The following is a 21243-nucleotide window of genomic DNA, read 5'->3' as shown; positions in this document are numbered from 1 at the left end:
GGAAATAACTTGATCCTCGAGGGCGTACGGCCGAGAGGAGGGCCACTGCTCCTCCTCCTCCTCTTCCTCAATCTCTGGTGCGGCTCAAAGCGGGGTCCCCCGGGGCCCCACGATCCACGCGACGTCCCGCACCGGTGACCTAGCCTCGACGTTCCGCCTGTTCATCACGCCGACGGTAGAGAACATCATCCTGGAGATGACGAATCGGGAGGGTCGTCGAAAATACGGCGACGAATGGAAAGGGATGGACGAGACCGACCTGCGCGCCTACGTAGGGCTGCTGATCTTAGCGGGCGTGTACAGGTCCCGGGGCGAGGCCGCCGCCAGCCTGTGGGACGTCGAGAGCGGCCGGGCGATATTTCGTGCCACGATGCCCCTAAAACTCTTCCACACGTACTCCAGACTGCTGCGCTTCGACGACCGCGAGACGAGACGCACGAGACGAGCCACGGACAAATTGGCGGCCATGCGAGAGGTCTGGGACGCGTGGGGGGTGCGGCTACCGCACCTCTACAACCCGGGGCCCGAAGTGACCGTGGACGAGCAACTGGTTCCGTTCAGAGGTTAGTCCTTTTTTTCGTTTTTTAACAAAAATATTATTGTTATGTTATGTAGATAGCGGCTGCTAGTCCTCGTCCTCATCTCAGCTCCTCTCATCTCTTCTCCTGTTTTTCTCCCTAGGCCGGTGTCCGTTCCGTCAGTACATGCCCAGCAAGCCGGCGAAATATGGGATCAAGTCGTGGGTGGCCTGCGATGCGAAATCCAGCTACGCTTGGAAGATGCAAGTGTACACCGGAAAGCTGAGCGGCGGACGCCCAGAACGGAACCTGGGGTTGCGGGTAGTGCTCGATGTAACGGAGGGACTGCACGGTCGTAACGTCACGTGCGACAATTACTTCACCTCCTACGAACTCGCGCGGCAGCTCCTGGAGAGGAAGCTCACCGTGGTCGGCACGGTTCGGAAGAACAAGCCCGAGCTCCCGACCGGGCTGCTCGCGGTCAAGGGAAGAGAGGTGTTCTCATCCAAGTTCGCATTCAAGCCCACCGCCACTCTGGTGACCTACATCCCAAAGAAAAGCAGGAACGTGGTGCTCCTGAGCACGCGGCACGCCGAGGCCGACATCAGCGACCGCGAGGACGGGAAAACGGTCATCGTCCTGGACTACAACCGCAACAAAGGTGGCGTGGACAACCTAGACAAGGTGATCGGAACGTACAGCTGCAGGAGGATGACCCAAGCTGGTGAGTAAGAGGAAGAGGTGTCAGATATGCCCCAGGAAAAAGGACTGTAAAACTCACACTGTGTGCTGCGGGTGTAACAAATACATCTGCAAGGGCTGCTCACTTGTCTATTGCCCTACGTGTGCGTCCTAATATGGGGTGGGCTATGTGAGGGGGCCAACACCCGGGGGAAGCAGGGACAACACAAGGGTTAATCAACTTTTTATTAGCCTTGCAGTTACAGCCCTTTGCCAGTAGGGATGCTGCAACCCCCTGAGCACTGATACTTCCAGCGTTAGAAACACAGAACAGGAAATAAAGTGACATGTAAATTCACATTGAAACTCACTTTATTAAGCCAAGACATAAAAATCACAGCAGGATTACAGAAAAAGTTCCGAACATATTTGTAACAAACTCGCTGGAGAGCTTGTATCTATTTAGGCTTCTGGTTTAACATTTTCCTCAATTTCCCCCCAAAAAGATTGTATGGATGCTCATGTAAAAGAAACATATATTTATGTTGGAATGTGTTGTTAAAATATAAAACAAATAGTGAGCACTGTGTTTAAGGCTCTGTGATGATCAGATGATGATCAGTTTCCTCCTCTCAGACGCATTAACAGTTCGATGGTGCTCTGGGCCTGCACGTTGTAGTCGGACAGTTTGCCGGCGGTCATCTCCCTGCCCTGGAACACCAGCCTCTGCTGAGTCACCGCCACTCCCTCCCTGCACTGGACCCTGTGCTTGAAGTCGCTCACGGTCTCGTCGCTTGTGATGTCGTAGGGGGTCTCCTCGTTCTTCTCATTCCTCAGGAACACCTGGAAGGTGGCCGGCCGGCTCGGCGGGCTCGGCTCGATCACCAGCAGAGACAGCCTGGAGCCGGCATGCAGCCCGTAGGAGCCCACGGTCCGCAAGTCGTCGCTCAGGTCAATCAGCTGGCCGTTGTCGAACACCAGCCTCTGCCTCTCAACGGGCACACCCATTTTCTGTTGGAGGACCTGTTTCAGGCTGCCCACCGTGTCCTGGGGGTCCACCCTCAGTGTGTCTACAGTCTTCCCGTTCAGCATAGTGATGATTAAATCCATGTCTGAAACACAATTAAAACATTTTAAAATAAGTCTGTGATAAACTCTTTGGCATAAACATTCACGTGTAAAATAGTGTAAGAATAAAACAGTTCCCTCACCTCTTGATTCAAAGCAGAAGCGTCTCAGGAAAACTTGGTCTTCAGTAAACAGCAGATAATGAAGCTGATGATGTTCAGTAGCAAGAACAACACTAACAGCTGAAGAATCAACTCGTCACTTTATATAGAGGCTGGCCCAGCTGATCAGCTCCCTCCCCTCTGAGTAAGATTCGTTTTCCTGTTCGTGTTTTGTTACTTATTTTGGACCTTTTCCAGCATAAACACTGACCGTATCAGGACCAGCAGACCTCATGGGGACTAAAGACGGGTCCTAATGAGGCCAAACTTCCTTTCTGAGGTCATGGTTAAAGTTAGGCTGTCCACAATGAACGGAAGTTAATACAAAGTCCCAATAGTACTATAGCTGTGCAAACTGTCTGTGTTAAAAATGGTATCCTAAAATAATTCTTATTATATAAAAGAAATACATATCTCATTTCCTCTTTCTGTCCAACCATTCAACAGCTTGTGCTTGTGATTCCATATCCATTTGACCTGATATTGAGCTAATTCTGCTAATTACACAAATTGTCCAACACGAAACTCTTAGCAACCTTTGAATTGGAACACAGAGAGTAGTATTTGGGTGGAGTAAACCTCAGGGTTCTAGAAATGTCCAGAAACTTCCGCCTCCAGCATATCAGGGACATCGATCAATGGTTGTTATGATGCTATCATCACAAGCCCCAGGGCAAGTTTAAGATTTTACCACCTGATAATGACGTTTTAAAGGGTGGGGCTGAAGAAATCATAGCAGGGGGTTTTCTTGTTTCTAATATGGAAAGAATTGCCATAGGAATGTTCATCCAAGTTTTGACAGATTTGACTGTACAATTTCATCACATTAATAATTTGTCTATATTTTTATACAGCAACAGGGATAGACAAAAAGTTTTTTATTAAAGTTAAACAACGTTACAAAGAAAACATCACACATGAAAATAATACAAATCGATCATAACTAATACATATTATCAAATTAATGAATATCCTCATTACACACTTTGGCCACACATACTGCTCACTCACCATTTTGATGAAAGGATAGTGAAACAAAAAAATTGTGTAAAAGTGTAAAAGTAAAGTGTAAAACTAAAAGTAAATGAAAAGCAGCTTTTTATTTTTCCTGTTCCAGAACATGCACTGTACTATATATATCTGATAAAGCTTTTTGATAGCTGTTATTGGCTGCAGATAAGCAGCACACTAAGACCAAGTCTTTTTCTTAGTCAATTGATCATATATTGCAATTCTTGGAAGACACATCCATTCTCCAAATTAAAAAAACAATGTCAATGAAATCCAGGAAAAGACCACAAATATCAGAACTCTGAGTGTTTCAGTAATGCGGCCCTCTCTTCTCGCTTTGGTAAAGGAATATTTCCTGTGGGAAGAAAATTGTTCTTAATTCTCACAATAACAAGCAAAAACATTGATGACAAATTATCTTTAAATGACTTGAATTGTCATCTCAATAATTTACAAGAAATCACTGAATCAACACTAATGTTTTCAGGTGTATTCTCACCTGGTGGTGCCACAAAATATTCTTCCACTGTGTTTTTGGAGAGCGGAAGCAGTTCCTCAGCACAGTCCCCTTCCATCACTGTGTCATTCCTCAGGTATAGAGCCCTGAATTGTTCATGGATAAAACATAAACACAATCATGCAGTGGGCTTCACAAGAGGTTAAATTGAGCTGTGGTTGTTGCTCATTAATTATGCAATTTGGATGAAACAATGAGGTGGCCGACATCACAGAAAACTTTTGGTATATGCAGGCCTTGTCAGAAGTGTACCATACCTGTCCTCCAGGACTGAATCCATGGGCTCAATCCCCGACGTGTCAACCACATGAAGCTGATCTGCAAACCGTATCGCTTTCTCCAAACAGGCCAGACCCTGTTTGGTCCGGAAATCAACCAAGGCCAGTCGCTCCAGTTTGTCCACGAGGTCTGCAGGGATTTGTGTGGGCTGTAAAATCAAAGAGGTGTTGGTGAGAAATGTGTACAATTCACCACCACTTAAAAAAACCTGAAGCTGTAAATAACCTTTGAATAAAACCGTTAAATCCATTAATAATGTCTAATCACCAAACACTTCCATGACTCATGACCCAGCCTGTCTGACCTTTGGTAATCTGCTGGTTTATTACATGTACATTCATTTTATGAACTTGTTTAATTATTAGGAGTTTCTAACACGTGATATTGAGACATGATTTTAAGTAACTAAGTCATATTTTTTGAGAATTTCTCATTATAATAACTTACAGGACTTTTAACAAAGTGGCAGAAACGGGCTTCCATAAAGTTTGTATTGCACATTGTCTCATGTTGGCTACAGATAAACTGCTGAATACATGTTTGTACATCTTGACAACAGATTTTGAATATTATAATGAGGACATTACCAGGGGTAGTTGATCCTCTGGTACTGGTTCCCATGTTGCAAACTCAGGCACCTGGAGCAGAGACAAACAACCAGGAAACAAGGCCAACAGTGAATCAATGTCCTGCACTAGAGGTTCATTGTGTAGTATTTAGTGACATCTAGTGGTGATGGATCATGATTGTGGTAGCAGCTGATCATGGACTAAGACTGCTTGACATACAATACGCCTCCTCACATACTCCACCATTACTGACAATAACTCCTCAAATCATTTGTCATTGCTGCTCCCTTCATGTCTTCCAGACATTTTCTTATGTATAAATACTTAAACTTTTACATTTTGACACACTTCTCCATTATTCTACAAACTGTTTTTTCTTATCAATGTTGTAAATATTGTTATTTTGCTGATGTTCTCAGTTACACGTTGTATCTATTGCACATCTGTCCGTCCTGCTCAAATAAAGCACTGAGTTTTTGAAATAACAATAAAAATTGAATAAAAGAATGTATAATAACTTCATGATATCTCAGCTTTGTGAACGTTTCCTCAGCCTCCTCTCACACTGAGATATTTTATATACAGTCTATGGGAGAGACATGTCAATTTGTTTTGGGACTTTACTTTCAAGCTTTGTCCCTGTCAGGGTCCTGTAGAATGATGACTGGTTCATGGATCTATTATGCTCTTGTTTCCCAGTCATCTGATATGTTTGTAGTTGGGCTGATGTCAGATATATTTTGAACTCATCACAGTTTATACTCATGCTGACTCAGCGGATCAACATCCACCCCTCTTGTGTCATTTTCTGTTTCCTGACTTGATAACTTTCAGTTTCTATTCTCCGCACATCACTCAGATGTGACAAGGCCTTGTGTTGTGAGTGTCATTAACATGTTGAGGCATGTTTGGAATGAACTAGATGATGATCCAGGCTTAACAAACAGGTGAGGCCGACATTAAATACATGTTTGTGAGTCACACGTTCGAGTCTAGTTTCATTTGGACTTCTTACAATTTTTCAGAAACAAAAAAGAAACAAAGAAATACTTTGTTTTATTAAAGATAAACATTACAGTGGAAACAGGACACATGACAAATAATGTGAATCACTTAAAAAAATATATTTACTGCCATTACAGTGACTTTCATCCTCTGTCCCAACACACTGCATCAATAGCAATAGATGTCAGATGAAATTGATAAATAAATATAAATCAGGACTATTTTATCTGGTTTTTCTTTTTCTCCTCAGATAAACAGTGATGTGCAAATCTGGCAAATCACTCATCTTTTTTTCATCTCAGAATTTAATATAATAATATAATATGAGTTGGTAAAAAAAAATCTGAACATTTAAATCAATGTACAATCTTACAAAGCACTGTCAGCATCTTGATGATGTCATAGTAAGTCTTGATTTATATATAATGTCAGTGTCGTGAAAAAAATGAAATGATGTTCATAAACGTTGTCATCAAGAGGTTTATTTAAGCAGATCTGACTTCACACTGTTCAGGAGCCCATGAAGAAGAAGAAGAAGAAGAAGTGCTTGGTGTTGTATGAGTGTGTGGTGGGAGTGTATCCACCCAAGGTCAGACAGTGAAAGGAAGAGTTGGTAGGGAGGTGAGTTTACAGGAAGGTCAACCAGTCCTATACAACAGATATGAAGACAGTTGTGAGCTGGAACATGTGGTGATAAAACAGACTTGCTCAAACAGACAGGATTGTTACAAAGGAGCAATTGTATCACAGTCAGTTTTAACTATGCGTTGTGTAAGGGAAATGTAACATTTTGACCACAATATGATCATGTTAATTTCCCCTTTGATTGATCATGATTGAATCTCATACAATGTAACCTTGATCATGCTGTATCCTGTACAACTGAATGAATCTTGGCCTGATTGCTTTAACTAAGGCATTGTTGCCTTGATGTCATCAGAAGATCCTGACCTTTGACTTTGTAACAAACCCAACCAGAGTGGGAGGGATGAGCCAAATGTATAAAGACAAAGAACTGTTTCCCATCGGTGTGCATATTACAAACTAACCTTTGTCGTATGCACCATGCTCTGAGCATTAAAGTGTGACAATACTGTAAGAGAATTGTGTCTCGTTCCTCGTTGTCAGAGTGGGATTGTAGAAATTGCCACGACAATTTGGGGGCTCGTCCGGGATGCCTAACTCATTCACGCTTCAAACCACTTTCAAGACCAAGTATAAATCTGCGCGCAGTCGGTGAGGGGATTCTAAATTGCCCAAGAACCAGAAGTCTTTCTCTCCTGAGGGCAAGTCGTAATCGACTCCCAGGGTGAGAAGAGGCTGCTTGTGAGATCTTGGAATGAAGATAGTTCGATACGGCATCTAAAATTTTTTAAGGAGGATACAGTATTGAAGACCACGGGGTGACGTCTGAGGTAGAGTGACATTACTTAGGGGTGACGACCCATTGATAAAGGAAATAATGAATAATATCAATGAATGTCATGTCTGAGAGAGATCTCTGTTTGCTGGTAAGTGAGTGACTGCGAATTAATATCGAAATGGGGAAACTTAGTAGCAAACCTTTTACTGAAGTTTCTGATCTAATGGGATGTGCAAAAATTATGTGTGAGAAACATGGTGATGACTCCTGTAAACAGCTTCTGTTGTGGGTAGGAAAGTTTGAATTTTCTGAGAATGGTAGTTTTAGTATAAATCATATACAGACGCTCCAAAATAAATTGGGAAAATATGACAAAATAAAGGGTAAAATAAAATAAAATAAATCAGAGAGCATTTATGATGTGTGAATCAGAAAAAAAAAAGAAAAGACACCGACAACAAAGTAGTGAGCAGGGGCGCAAGAGGGAGGGGAGGGAAACTAATCAATGTCCTCAGCTCTCACATTCACAGAAAGAACTGGATCTCCTCCCTGCCTCAGCCGCATATCAGAGTCACCTGAACCAACAGCCTGCTATCTCATACCGAGACATCCAAGTACAGTCAGCCGCAACAGAACACCAAATCAGGCGCAGCTTCCGCTCCAACCCCATAGTGAGGCCGCTGCAACCATCGCGGCACAAGTCCCATATCCACAAGAACAAGAGCACGAGACGTCCACAATCTCCCAATGATTGAGGTGCCTAATCCAAGAGCAGACGCCGATGCAGTGATGTATGTCTACAGAGCCTGGACACCAGAGGAGATGCGCTGAATTTCCAGTGAACTGCCAGACATAGCCACACAAGGATGGGCTGCAGTTGTTGAAGTACTGGCCCAAATTGTACAACAGTAAAGGCAGAATTTGAGAGAAACCAGAAGTCTCTTGCTCCACAGCATGAAACTGAAATGGGGCAAAGTATAAGGAGACTGGCCAGAGACAGACATGCGCTATGACTGGAGAACAGATGCTGTTTATCGCGGACATGTGGAGAGACTTTATGAGAACAGCCTGCTGAATAGGTGGTCAGATTGATGAAAGTCTTCAAAGAAAACAGCTGAATGTTGCCACCAGAAGACCCTGAGCACTGTGCGAGAGACTGTAACAGAACAAGGCTGAAAGGGGATCCACTGGACTTCTTTTCACTTATCCCGCGAGACTGCACAGAGGATGAGGCATGGCTTGCGGCAGAGGCAGAGGAGACTCCAGATTCAGGTGAACGCACCCCCAACACCACATACACGTACAAACATTACAAAGAATTGTTTAACATGACAAAAAAAACAAGTGGATCTGAAGTTTTACCTGAAATAACTCTACAGGTAGCAGGCAAAATATCACATTTCTGGTTGATTCTGGGGCCATAAAACAAAAATGATCTTCCAAAATTGAGTGGTATATATATTTTCACTGTTGGGGCATCAGGCACCACAATTAAATAATCATTTACCACACCACTGTCTGTTACCAAAACAGATGGGGATATAAAAAGTAAATGTTGACTTGTAAATTTGTTAGCAAGAGACCTAATGTGTGTTTTAGGCTTGATTTTGCATTGTACAGAGGAAGGGGTTAAAGTCACCAGAACATGAGATATCCCAGATGAATATGTACAACCAGATCATGGTAAGCCACTGTACATATACCAATGGGACCTGTTACCCTCGGGGCCCAGGTACATAACCTAAGATCTGCTTGAAATAGCACACACACACGACGTCATGCAAGCACCTGATTTACATTGCACAGCCACAGTTAGTGAAGGACCAGACACAGAGTTTGAAAAAGCTGGTTCCAGGAAGATAAAGAAAGCAATTTTATTACTAGTGATTGGGTGTATTACAATAATAGAATGTGCGCATTGACTGTTGTGTTGACCCCCGCAGTAGCCAAATTCTTTAATATACATAACTCATCACCACATGTGTCTCTAGCTAAAGCAAATGATGTGCAGTGGGAAAATTTGGCACCCTGGGTCACTCGGTGTTCACGAGATTGTACATGGGAGGATAGGGGAGAAGGAATTCAATATTCACCCCGAATGCAAACATACAGATGCCCATTTCAGAGCACTTTTCTGGGGGAAAACGAACTGTGCATTTAGCACAAACTGCTAAATTTAAACAAAAGGTTTGGATACATTTTTCTCAGTTAACCATTGACTCTTCAGAGTTACAAGAAGTGCAACAAAAGTTATGGGCTAATGATAAGTATGATCTGGGATTAGTTAAAGAGACTGAACCTCTCAATGTGACACCAAAGAGCACATACCGTTTATGTCAAGCACAACATCCACTCAAACCAGAAGCAGTAGCAGGGATAACACCAGTATTTAAAAACCTGGTAAAAACCGGAGTCATCATTCCATGTGCACACTCACCAGTAAGAATGCCTATTAAATGAATTAAAATTTAAAAAAAAGAGAGAAAGATAATATACAAGTTTCTCTAGTTCCACCAGAAAGCACGTGGGTTTTTTTTTCAATTGTTGATTTGGCTAATGCATTTTTCAGTGTCCCAGTTCATCCGGACTCTCAGTATTGGTTTGCTTTCACATTCCAGGGCAAATCATATACATTTAGATGTATGTCCCAAGGTTTTGTGGAATCCCCTGCAGTCGACTCACAGGTGTTATATGCAAGTCTTGAGGACTTGTAGTTACCAGCGGGAAGCGCGCTGATACAATATGTTGATGATTTGTTCACCAACAAAACAGGCCTGTAAAAGTCGACACAGTAGCATTGCTAAAATATCTTGCAGACCAGGGCCACAAGGCCAGCCTGGCTAAGCTGCAATTTGTCCAGAAAAGTGTAACTTTCCTAGGACACGAAATTTCTAGCAGCGGTAAAACATTGAGCTCAAAACGAGTGGAAGCCATCCTCAAGATTCCAAAACCGCGTACCAAAAGACAATTAATGTAATTTTTAGGGATGACAGGCTACTGTAGACAGTGGATCTGTGATTATGCATCCCTGGAGGCTCCACTCTTGTATGTTATGCATGGCCAAGGACTGAGACCAACAGACAACCTGACGTGGACGACAGACGCTGACACAGCATTTACCCAGCTACAACAGACTGACTTCTACACCTACACTGGGACTACCGGATCAAAACAGATCATTTACACAGACTGTAAATGAGAAAGGGGGTTTCATGACAACAGTAGAGTACAACGACCAGTGGCGTATTTCTCCTAAAAAAATTAAAAAAAAATTAGATAGCTTGGCATTGGGTCAGCCTCTCTGTCTAAGCAGAAAGGATATCAAGAGGTCACATTGTTAGTGCCATATTCTGTATCTTCTATTCTGCTAGAGCAACAACCTAATTCTATTAACAGCCATTTTACTCCCTACAGCGATATCTGTCTGTAAGTGTGAGGCTCACACTAAAAGTGATTCTGTTTCAACAGGTAATGCTCAAGCAGATACAGCAGCAAAGGAAGCGGCACAACTAACCAACATACTGTAAATGTCACAATTGATTGATACTCCTCTTGCCTTTCTCTCACAGATTTAGCAGAAGCACAGAGCCATGCTAACAACATAGAGAAAGCAGCCTGTAAAAGGGCTGAATGTACATATGTTAACAATGTATGTCAATCTGAGGACGGCCGTCCATGTCTGTTTAAATGTTTATTTGTTGTTTGTTTGTTTTTTGTTTTTATTGAAAATTGTCGGGTTTCACAAATTACTCACAATGTTTTTTTTCCAAAATGTTTAATTTGTCTGACAAGCAACACTACAAGAGGCCAGGACATACAAGCCCCTGGCCAACCGTTTGATCACTTGCAAATGGATTTCATTGAACTAACACCATGTGAAGGAAAGAAATATTGTCTTGTGGCTGTTGACATGTTTTCTAAATGGGTTGAAGTTTTCCCTACAGGTAAAGCAGATGCCTCTGCAGTGGCAAAGGTGTTAGTGCGAGAAATCATTTCCCCATTGGGAATCCCACATAAAATCAACAGTGATAACGGAACTTTTGTAAATAATGCAAATAATCAACTTTCAACATTTTTAGGTATCAATCTGAAACAGCATTGCACCTATCATCCACAGAGTGGTGGAGCAGTTGAAAGAGAAAATGGAACAATTAAAAACAAACTGGTCAAATGCTGTGACACAGGACTCTCATGGATAAAAGCACTACCGGTAGTGTTAATGGCCATGAGAGAGAGGGGAAGGGCCAGAACAGGTCTGTCACCATTTGAAATTCTTCCAGGCAGACCTATGAATACGGGGATGGCCCTCCCCCAAGAAAATCAAGTCCTCAACTCAGAACTCCTAGAAGATGTGATGCTTAGTTACTGTGTGCACTTAACCAAAATGTTGAGCCTTATACACACAGGTAAAAGCAACACTACCGCAACCAGCAGAGGGCCAGTTGCATAACCTGAAACCAGGAGACTGGGTGCTGATAACCTACAGCGGTTAATGTGAAAGAAAGAACCACCGGGACACACGCCAGCCATTGCAGAAAGGTGCCGCCACTTGAGACGGAGGCCCAGGGAGAGAGTCCCGCTCCACTCACAGACGAGGAACAGAAGCAGAAGAAAGACGGCTGCTCTCACTGAGGTGTAAAAAACCTACCAACAACCAACAGCTGTTGCAGACCAAGGAAGAAACATCAAAAAGAAGACTGAAGGAACTAAAAAAAAAAAAGAAAAAAAGGGGAGGGTTAGGGCTAAATATCAATGCCTGACTACAGACTCCAGCACCCCTTTGGGGAGACAGTCCGTGATCTTGAACGAACAACATGTTGCCGTACAATGATCTCAACACAGCTAAATATCTGAAACAATCTGTAATCTGGTGTCAAAAACACAAGGAACGACCTACATGCCGTATGGACGCCGATTGGCCACCAGGGCACCAGTCACAAATTTGTAAAAACACAACAAAGTCCACACCTCCTGCAAATCAACAATACAAGCGAAGGAGACGATACATAATTGATAAAGACAATTTAGCCATCACTATGATGCAAGTATGGGTTTACTGCCCAAACATTTCTGATTGCAGGATCTGCCAACATTTACCTACATTATCACAGACACCTATGGTAATGCCTGTACCATTATCAGTAGCAGACCTTAAAGTATTTAAAGTTGCAAAATTACAGAGACCTTCTCAGACTGTTATATTCCAGGGCTAACTCATCATAACCGACCTGAGTGAAATGGACATCATTTATTTTATCTTATCAGAATTTAACAGAGCGCTACAGACCAAGTGAGTTAAAAACTGCAGTACTGTGGAAAATATCCAAGTTCGAGACCATTGTGCATGCAATGGTCCAACATCGTGTAGAATTCCTAGCTGTGCCTGCTAGCTGCAATGAGACAGAATGCTGGCCAGTAAGCAATACAGAATATACTTATAGCATCATGGCAGGAGTGTGGATAGCCCCGTGGAAAACTCAAACCCAAATAATGTTCTTAGGATTTAAATGTACGTAATTGTTCAAAGCCTATATTTTCAGCTAAATCCTCAGCCCGCAACTGTTCAGTCGCTTGGCCTCCTCTGCGAGTGCATCCTCTGTCAAATGTTTCTTTATGTGTACAGGATCCTAGCCACATAATTACAGCAAATATTACTTATTGTAATCAAACAAAGACTGTTTCTTTTAACAGACAGTCCATTTTTAGTACCCCTAATCAGAGAAGTATCTGCAGCAGAGCTATCATCACTCCACCGCAGGGCCAGACGCACAATAACAACCACCCAACGTGTATTAGGACTCCTAATACCCTCATATGGGGTGTTTATGTCCCAAGAAGAGATTCAGTCACTATCCACAGTGTTAGAACGTCACATGAATCTTTCTACAGTCACCATAACAGCTACATCAAGGCGCTTAGACGATGTAGCACGGGTAGCAACAGAAAACAGAATGGCCTTGGACCTTTTGCTGGCCTCTCAGGGTGGTGTATGTCAAGTTATTCATACTGAATGTTGTTCCTATATTGCTAGTAATGACGCAGAGATAACTAAGCTAAAACAGAATACTGAACAAAGGATAAAAGATCTGCATGATGTGCATGGGTGGGACCCTTTTTCGAAGGTGTTTGGCCCCCTGTCATCCATGGGTACATCGTTCTTTCGCACATTGATTGTAAGCATTGTCATGTTTTTGATTGCTATTTCTGTTATCACTTGTATGATTGGTCTGATACACAAACAATGCACTAAGGCCATTGTTACTGCTATGCAAATTGACCTCTACCCTATCCCAGACTGGATTCCACCATCTAATGTTGATGATCTTGGCACACAACTGAAGTAACCTCAATCGGTCAACCCCTGACAGTGGTATTCCCCCACCTTATAAAGTGTTTACTTTAAGCGTTGATCCAACATGATCAAAAGGGGGGATTGTAAGGGAAATGTAACATTTTGACCACAATATGATCATGTTAATTTCCCCTTTGATTGATCATGATTGAATCTCATACAATGTAACCTTGATCATGCTGTATCCTGTACAACTGAATGAATCTTGGCCTGATTGCTTTAACTAAGGCATTGTTGCCTTGATGTCATCAGAAGATCCTGACCTTTGACTTTGTAACAAACCCAACCAGAGTGGGAGGGATGAGCCAAATGTATAAAGACAAAGAACTGTTTCCCATCGGTGTGCATATTACAAACTAACCTTTGTCGTATGCACCATGCTCTGAGCATTAAAGTGTGACAATACTGTAAGAGAATTGTGTCTCGTTCCTCGTTGTCAGAGTGGGATTGTAGAAATTGCCACGACAATTGCCAGTGTCTTGTGGTTTGTTCCAAGGATGCAGGGGGTGCTGAGAAAAGGTCTATTTAATAAAGTCACATCAGTGCTGCAGCCAAAATTTCATATCAATGGAAATCTTTAAAAATATATGCGCCACCATTACCACGACTATCATCAGATATATACACTGAATACTCTTGTTATACAATCAAATATTATAAAAAATTATGAAATTAAAAATGTTAGGCCTACTGCTATGCTACTCTCGAAATGTTACTCAAAAGGGTTGATTTTGTATTTGATTTGTTTAACCCTTGTGTTGTCCCTGCTTCCCCCGGCTGTTGGCCCCCTCACATAGCCCACCCCATATTAGGACGCACACGTAGGGCAATAGACAAGTGAGCAGCCCTTGCAGATGTATTTGTTACACCCACGGCACACGGTGTGAGTTTTACAGTCCCTTTTCCTGGGGCATATCTGACACCTCTTCCTCTTACTCGCCCCGAGCGGGGCTGCTGCTAGGGCTATGGAGGAGGCCGGACACTCGGGTCGAGCGTCGTCGTCGTGGTCAAGAGCTCTCTGTGCGGCGGCGGCGGCTTTTACAGCCTTCACAACCGCGGCGGACGCTTCCGTGCGGGAGATGCGCTCCCTTCGTGCGATGAACAGAGTCACGAGAGCCTTTCCCAGCTGCTCTAGGAACACCCTCCGCTTGTTCCGCTTGCCCGGCATCCAGTCTGGGTTGATCTCTCCCATATCACGAAGGCGTTGTAGGAAGAGACGTCGAGAATGTTGGGCCAGCTTGGGTCATCCTCCTGCAGCTGTATGTTCCGATCACCTTGTCTAGGTTGTCCACGCCACCTTTGTTGCGGTTATAGTCCAGGACGATGACCGGTTTCCCGTCCTCGCGGTCGCTGACGTCGGCCTCGGCGTGCCGCGTGCTCAGGAGCACCACGTTCCTGCTTTTCTTTGGGATGTAGGACACCAGAGTGGCGGTGGGCGTGAACGCGAACTTGGATGAGAACACCTCTCTTCCCTTCCGCAACCCCCCAAGAGAGGGAGATTTTAGGGCATCGTGGCACGAAATATCGTCGGCCGCTCTCGGCGTCCCACAGGCTGGCGGTGGCCTCGCCCCGGGACCTGTATACACCGGCTAAGATCCGCAGCCCTACGTAGGCGCGCAGGTCGGTCTCGTCCATCCCTTTCCATGTTATTTCCCCGTTTCTTGACGGGAAGGTCTCTCTTTCCACGAGTCCGGGGGTGGTGGTGGTGTCGCCGTGGTCTTGTCCTTCTTCTCCTTCTTCCAAGGGTGACGAATCTGCAGAAGCATCACCCACTGGGTCGTAGTCGTCGTTGCCGTCGTCGTCTTCGTCACCGTCGTCGCCGTCCTCTGTCTTCTTCTCCATCTCCTTGTCCGTCCGCTTCTCGGTCTGGGTCTTTCGCGTCCTCTTCGGGTTCAGAGGATGTTTGCTGGGAGAATAGCTGTTGGAGAACCTGTTCTCTGGTGAAACGCTCCTGACGTGACACCGTGCCATGGTCCGGGAGGGTGGCACACGGAGAATGGCGCACCAGCTTCTCTGTGGGTTTAATGTACCCAACCTAGATTACGATTGGAATCAGGTGTGGGTCTAAATGACCCCACAGAGCACCACAGCGCCCTCTCTGGGGGTCTAAATGATCCCCCAGGAAAATTGGATAATGACAATCCTTGGGTCACCCTAACCCTGACCGACCAGGGCTTGCGGATGATCACACGCACGCACACACACTCTGGGTCAATCCGACCCAGGAACAACACGAGGGTTAATAAACTTTTGATTAGCCTTGCAGTTACAGCCCTTTGCCAGTAGGGGTGCTGCACCCCCCTGAGCACTGATACTTCCAGCGTTAGAAACACAGAACAGGAAATAAAGAGACATGTAAATTCACATTGAAACTCACTTTATTAAAATATTTACAACAGGCTTCTTATTGAAGTGAACAAATACAGAACATTTAGCATAAAATAAAATTGTCACAAGGAAAATAACAAATTAAAGGTTCAGTTTTTAGTGACACTTCCAATGATCATGAACTCGTCATAAGGCTCTGTGATGATCAGATGATGATCAGTTTCCTCCTCTCAGACGCATTAACAGTTCGATGGTGCTCAGGCCCTGCACGTTGTAGTCGGACAGTTTGCCGGAGGTCATCTCCCTGCTCTGGTACACCAGCCTCTGCTGAGTCACCGCCACTCCCTCCTTGCACTGGACCCTGCGCTTGAAGTCGCTCACGGTCTCGTCGCTTGTGATGTCGTAGGGGGTCAGCACGTTCTTCTCATTCCTCAGCAACACCTGGAAGGTGGCCGGCGGGCTCGGCGGGCTCGGCTCGATCACCAGCAGAGACAGCCTGGAGCCGGCATGCAGCCCGTAGGAGCCCACGGTCCGCAGGTCGTCGCTCAGGTCAGTCCGCTGGCCGTTGTCGAACACCAGCCTCTGCCCATGAACGGGCACCTCCATTTTCTGTTGGAGGACCTGTTTCAGGCTGCCCACCGTGTCCTGGGGGTTCACCCTCAGTGTGACGGTCTTCCCGTTCATCATAGTGATGATTAAATCCATGTCTGAAACACAATTAAAATATTTTAAAATAAGTCTGTAATAACATCTTTGGCATAAACATTCACTTGTAAAATAGTGTAAGTATAAAACAGTTCCCTCACCTCTTGATTCAAAGCAGAAGCGTCTCAGGAAAACTTGGTCTTCAGTAAACAGCAGATGATGAAGCTGATGATGTTCAGTAGCAAGAACAACACTAACAGCTGAAGAATCAACTCGTCACTTTATATAGAGGCTGGCCCAGCTGATCAGCTCCCTCTCCTCTGCGTAAGATTCGTTTTCCTCTCTCCGTCTCTAACTTTCAGTTTCCATTCTCCTCCCATTGATGTTTGCATGTGATGCACGGACTTCCACTGTGTATGTGTGTGTATGTTTTTTGTTACTTCCTTAGGACCTTTTCCAGCATAAACACTGACCGTATCAGGACCAGCAGACCTCATGGGGACCTAAGACGGGTCCCATTGAGGCCAAACGTCCTTTCTGAGGTAGAGGTTAACGTTAGGCTGTCCACAATGAACGGAAGTTAATACAAAGTCCCAATAGTACTATAGCTTTGCAAAATGTCTCTGTTAAAAATGGAATCCTAAAATAATTCTTCTTATATAAAAGAAATACATATCTCATTTCCTCTTTCTGTCCAACCATTCAACAGCTTGTGCTTGTGATTCCATATTCATTTGACCTGATATTGAGCTAATTCTGCTAATTACACAAATTGTCCAACACGAAACTCTTAGCAACCTTTGAATTGGAACACAGAGAGTAGTATTTGGGTGGAGTAAACCTCAGGGTTCTAGAAATGTCCAGAAACTTCCGCCTCCAGCATAGCAGGGACATCGATCAATGGTTGTTATGATGCTATCATCACAAGCCCCAGGGCAGGTTTAAGATTTTACCACCTGATAATGACGTTTTAAAGGGTGGGGCTGAAGAAATCATAGCAGGGGGTTTTCTTGTTTCTAATCAGGAAAGAATTGCCATAGGAATGTTCATCCAAGTTTTGACAGATTTGACTGTACAATTTCATCACATTAATAATTTGTTTATATTTGTTATACAGCAACAGGGATATATACATTTTTTTTATTAAAGTTAAACAACATTACAAAGAAATCACACATGAAAATAATATAAATCCATCATAACTAATAAATAGAATCAAATTAATGTATATCCTCATTACACTATTTGGCCACACATACTGCTCACTCACCATTTTGATGAAAGGATAGTGAAACAAAAAAATTGTGTAAAAGTGTAAAAGTAAAGTGTAAAACTAAAAGTAAATGAAAAGCAGCTTTTTATTTTTCCTGTTCCAGAACATGCACTGTACTATATATTTCTGATAAAGCTTTTTGATAGCTGTTATTGGCTGCAGATAAGCAGCACACTAAGACCAAGTCTTTTTCTTAGTCAATTGATCATATATTGCAATTCTTGGAAGACACATCCATTCTCCAAATTAAAAAAACAATGTCAATGAAATCCAGGAAAAGACCACAAATATCAGAACTCTGAGTGTTTCAGTAATGCGGCCCTCTCTTCTCGCTTTGGTAAAGGAATATTTCCTGTGGGAAGAAAATTGTTCTTAATTCTCACAACAACAAGCAAAAACATTGATGATAAATTATCTTTAAATGACTTGAATTGTCATCTCAATAATTTACAAGAAATCACTGAATCAACACTAATGTTTTCAGGTGTATTCTCACCTGGTGGTGCCACAAAATATTCTTCCACTGTGTTTTTGGAGAGCTGAAGCAGTTCCTCAGCACAGTCCCCTTCCATCACTGTGTCATTCCTCAGGTATAGAGCCCTGAATTGTTCATGGATAAAACATAAACACAATCATGCAGTGGGCTTCACAAGAGGTTAAATTGAGCTGTGGTTGTTGCTCATTAATTATGCAATTTGGATGAAACAATGAGGTGGCCGACATCACAGAAAACTTTTGGTATATGCAGGCCTTGTCAGAAGTGTACCATACCTGTCCTCCAGGACTGAATCCATGGGCTCAATCCCCGACGTGTCAACCACATGAAGCTGATCTGCAAACCGTATCGCTTTCTCCAAACAGGCCAGACCCTGTTTGGTCCGGAAATCAACCAAGGCCAGTCGCTCCAGTTTGTCCACGAGGTCTGCAGGGATTTGTGTGGGCTGTAAAATCAAAGAGGTGTTGGTGAGAAATGTGTACAATTCACCACCACTTAAAAAAACCTGAAGCTGTAAATAACCTTTGAATAAAACCGTTAAATCCATTAATAATGTCTAATCACCAAACACTTCCATGACTCATGACCCAGCCTGTCTGACCTTTGGTAATCTGCTGGTTTATTACATGTAAATTCATTTTATGAACTTGTTTAATTATTATGAGTTTCTAACACGTGATATTGAGACATGATTTTAAGTAACTAAGTCATATTTTTTGAGAATTTCTCATTATAATAACTTACTAACAAAGTGGCAGAAACGGGCTTCCATAAAGTTTGTATTGCACATTGTCTCATGTTGGCTACAGATAAACTGCTGAATATATGTTTGTACATCTTGACAACAGATTTTGTCTCCTATAACTTATATTGAAATCTATATTTTACATTACATTCACATACCTATGTGAAAATGACTGATAACAGAAAGCAGAACCTGGGATTTTAAACTAAATGGGCATGAATTTCAAACTCATCACAAGCACCCAGTAATGAGGACATTACCGGGGGTCGTTGGTCCTCTGGTACTGGTTCCCATGTTGCAAACTCAGGCACCTGGAGCAGAGACAAACAACCAGGAAACAAGACCAACAGTGAATCAATGTCCTGCACTAGAGGTTCAGTGTGTAGTATTTAGTGACATCTAGTGGTGATGGATCATGATTGTGGTAGCAGCTGATCATGGACTAAGACTGCTTAACATACAATACGCCTCCTCACATACTCCACCATTACTGACAATAACTCCTCAAATCATTTGTCATTGCTGCTCCCTTCATCTCTTCCAGACATTTTCTTATGTATAAATACTTTAAACATTGACAGTTTGACACACTTCTCCATTATTTTACAAACTGTTTCTTCTTATCAATGTTGTGAATATTGTTATTTTGATGATGTTCTCAGTTACACGTTGCATCTATTGCACTTCTGTCCGTCCTGGGAGAGGGATCCCTCACATGGGGCTCTCTCTGAGGTTTCTACGTTTTTGTCCCCTGTTAATTCTTTGGGAGTTCTGCCTTACTCTTGTTGAGGGTTAAGGACAGTGGATGTTGCACCTTGTTAAGCCCTATAAGACAAATTATGATATGTGAATATGGGCTATACAAATAAAATTAGATTTGATCTGAAGTTGCATGTTGCCCCTGAATATCCCTCACCTCACCCTCCCCTTCTAAACATGAAAGAGAATCTATGGTAGCCTTTAGTTGTTATTGACTGTAAAAAACATGGCGGCCTCCATAGAGAGGACCCGCTCCAACATAAATATACGTTTTTTAAATGTAAAAGGGATAGAAAACAACAATTTGGATCAAAACATCACTCGGATTATGTCATATTCAATTTCTGCCAATAGATCCCTTTCACCTTAATCCTACACACTGGACCTTTAACTGCCTAACAAACTAGCATGGACTAACCTTTGGGTTGTGTGGTGCAGAGCTGAACACGCGTGTTACAGTGGAGATGTGGCTCTGCAGGTTCAAGTGTCCATACTTTGTTGTTTCAGTTGAGCTTGTTAGCTTCAGTGGAGGCCTGATGTTTCTCAGTGACAAACCACGACAGGTGCGCGTTGCAGCGAGGCTAAACACGGACATTTTCAACACTATTCCCTTCACGACTGCGTTGGAGATGTAGAAGAAAACCGATCTCACATTTCCTCAGTCTTCACTAACCTAAGCAGGAAGGTTTAAACCAGCTTCATATGGCGGATGCTAACGACCCGGTGCTAGCTAGCCCAAGAGAAACAAGAGATTTAACCTCCACGTACTTCCTCCTTCGTTTAAGCTCAATTCAGGGCTTTAGTTGAATACAAAGAGCGTTTCTTGAACATGAAGCCACATTACCACGTTGATTATGAGATACATATATTAGCAGATATTCGTAAAGAGCACGTTTACTGAACAAATATTGTGATATCATGAACCGCCAATGCATATGTCGAATGCTGTCGTCCGCGTAGACACGTCTATGTAATAACCGAGAAATTTCTCCCTCCATTTTGTTAAGCAATACTGTTTTTTTAAATAGAACTTCTATACCAATGTGCTTTAGAGCGCCCGGATAGCTCAGTCGGTAGAGCATCAGACTTTTAATCTGAGGGTCCAGGGTTCAAGTCCCTGTTCGGGCGAAAAGCTCACTTTTTAAATTTAAATTTTACTGTATGAATCAGGATCAGTACAGACAAACACCGGAGCACCAATGTGCAACTGATTATACATATATTTATATATATGATTTATTGTATTTTTATAAAACTAGTGCACACTCACCTGCTGTACTCTCTCTTCCTTACCGATGAAACTGTCACCACCGTCTGATTCAGTCCGGTCAAATTCACACTACAATCAATTTCTTTCAGGGAAAATATGATAGAATGATTATTAGGGCCCGAGCACCGAACAATAGGAGACAGTGGGAGGCCCTATTGAAATTGTAAGGATTATTATTATTTATTTTTTTCAGGCAAATGAGG

General features: G+C 43.1%; 4 protein-coding genes and 1 non-coding gene across 5 annotated transcripts; 1 reads left to right on the top strand and 4 right to left on the bottom strand.

The window, feature by feature from the left end:
• Window positions 1-1553: 1553 nt before the first annotated feature.
• On the bottom strand, window positions 1554-2583 carry LOC118115058 (polyubiquitin-like). Its single transcript, XM_035165984.1, has 2 exons — window positions 2411-2583; window positions 1554-2311 (listed from the first exon to the last, which is right to left on the bottom strand). The coding sequence occupies exon 2, from the start codon at window positions 2307-2309 to the stop codon at window positions 1818-1820; it is 492 nt and encodes a 163-aa protein (XP_035021875.1). The 5' UTR covers window positions 2310-2311; window positions 2411-2583; the 3' UTR covers window positions 1554-1817.
• Window positions 2584-3392: 809 nt separating this feature from the next.
• On the bottom strand, window positions 3393-4546 carry LOC118115061 (glutamyl-tRNA(Gln) amidotransferase subunit C, mitochondrial-like). Its single transcript, XM_035165988.2, has 3 exons — window positions 4214-4546; window positions 3939-4042; window positions 3393-3794 (listed from the first exon to the last, which is right to left on the bottom strand). The coding sequence occupies exons 1-3, from the start codon at window positions 4483-4485 to the stop codon at window positions 3733-3735; spliced, it is 438 nt and encodes a 145-aa protein (XP_035021879.1). The 5' UTR covers window positions 4486-4546; the 3' UTR covers window positions 3393-3732.
• An 11338-nt stretch (window positions 4547-15884) lies between these two features.
• LOC118115060 (polyubiquitin-like) lies at window positions 15885-17272 on the bottom strand. Its single transcript, XM_035165987.2, has 2 exons — window positions 16659-17272; window positions 15885-16559 (listed from the first exon to the last, which is right to left on the bottom strand). Exon 2 carries the CDS (start codon window positions 16555-16557, stop codon window positions 16069-16071), a length of 489 nt encoding a protein of 162 aa, XP_035021878.2. The 5' UTR covers window positions 16558-16559; window positions 16659-17272; the 3' UTR covers window positions 15885-16068.
• A 349-nt stretch (window positions 17273-17621) lies between these two features.
• LOC118115057 (glutamyl-tRNA(Gln) amidotransferase subunit C, mitochondrial) lies at window positions 17622-20751 on the bottom strand. Its single transcript, XM_035165982.2, has 5 exons — window positions 20189-20751; window positions 19272-19322; window positions 18542-18711; window positions 18267-18370; window positions 17622-18122 (listed from the first exon to the last, which is right to left on the bottom strand). Exons 1-5 carry the CDS (start codon window positions 20363-20365, stop codon window positions 18061-18063), a joined length of 564 nt encoding a protein of 187 aa, XP_035021873.1. The 5' UTR covers window positions 20366-20751; the 3' UTR covers window positions 17622-18060.
• Window positions 20752-20825: 74 nt separating this feature from the next.
• Window positions 20826-20898, top strand: trnak-uuu. Its single transcript has one exon. It is a non-coding gene; the product is annotated as a tRNA-Lys (tRNA).
• The last annotated feature ends 345 nt before the right edge of the window (window positions 20899-21243 follow it).

The sequence above is a fragment of the Hippoglossus stenolepis genome, chromosome 9, assembly GCF_022539355.2.
Source record: "Hippoglossus stenolepis isolate QCI-W04-F060 chromosome 9, HSTE1.2, whole genome shotgun sequence".
Classification (NCBI taxonomy): domain Eukaryota; kingdom Metazoa; phylum Chordata; class Actinopteri; order Pleuronectiformes; family Pleuronectidae; genus Hippoglossus; species Hippoglossus stenolepis.
Note: the sequence above shows the minus strand (reverse complement) of the source record. Positions and strands in the feature narration are given on the sequence as shown.

Excerpts from the sequence above, each read along its gene's own strand:
- LOC118115058 (XM_035165984.1), bottom strand. The coding sequence starts at position 2,309 with ATGGATTTAATCATCACTATGCTGAACGGGAAGACTGTAGACACACTG.
- LOC118115061 (XM_035165988.2), bottom strand. The coding sequence starts at position 4,485 with ATGGATTTAACGGTTTTATTCAAAGGTTATTTACAGCTTCAGGTTTTT. Across the intron at positions 4,043-4,213 it reads GATTCAGTCCTGGAGGACAG|GGCTCTATACCTGAGGAATG; the intron begins GTATGGTACACT and ends TGAACAATTCAG. Across the intron at positions 3,795-3,938 it reads ATATTTTGTGGCACCACCAG|GAAATATTCCTTTACCAAAG; the intron begins GTGAGAATACAC and ends TTCTTCCCACAG.
- LOC118115057 (XM_035165982.2), bottom strand. The coding sequence starts at position 20,365 with ATGTCCGTGTTTAGCCTCGCTGCAACGCGCACCTGTCGTGGTTTGTCA. Across the intron at positions 18,371-18,541 it reads GATTCAGTCCTGGAGGACAG|GGCTCTATACCTGAGGAATG; the intron begins GTATGGTACACT and ends TGAACAATTCAG. Across the intron at positions 18,123-18,266 it reads ATATTTTGTGGCACCACCAG|GAAATATTCCTTTACCAAAG; the intron begins GTGAGAATACAC and ends TTCTTCCCACAG.
- LOC118115060 (XM_035165987.2), bottom strand. The coding sequence starts at position 16,557 with ATGGATTTAATCATCACTATGATGAACGGGAAGACCGTCACACTGAGG.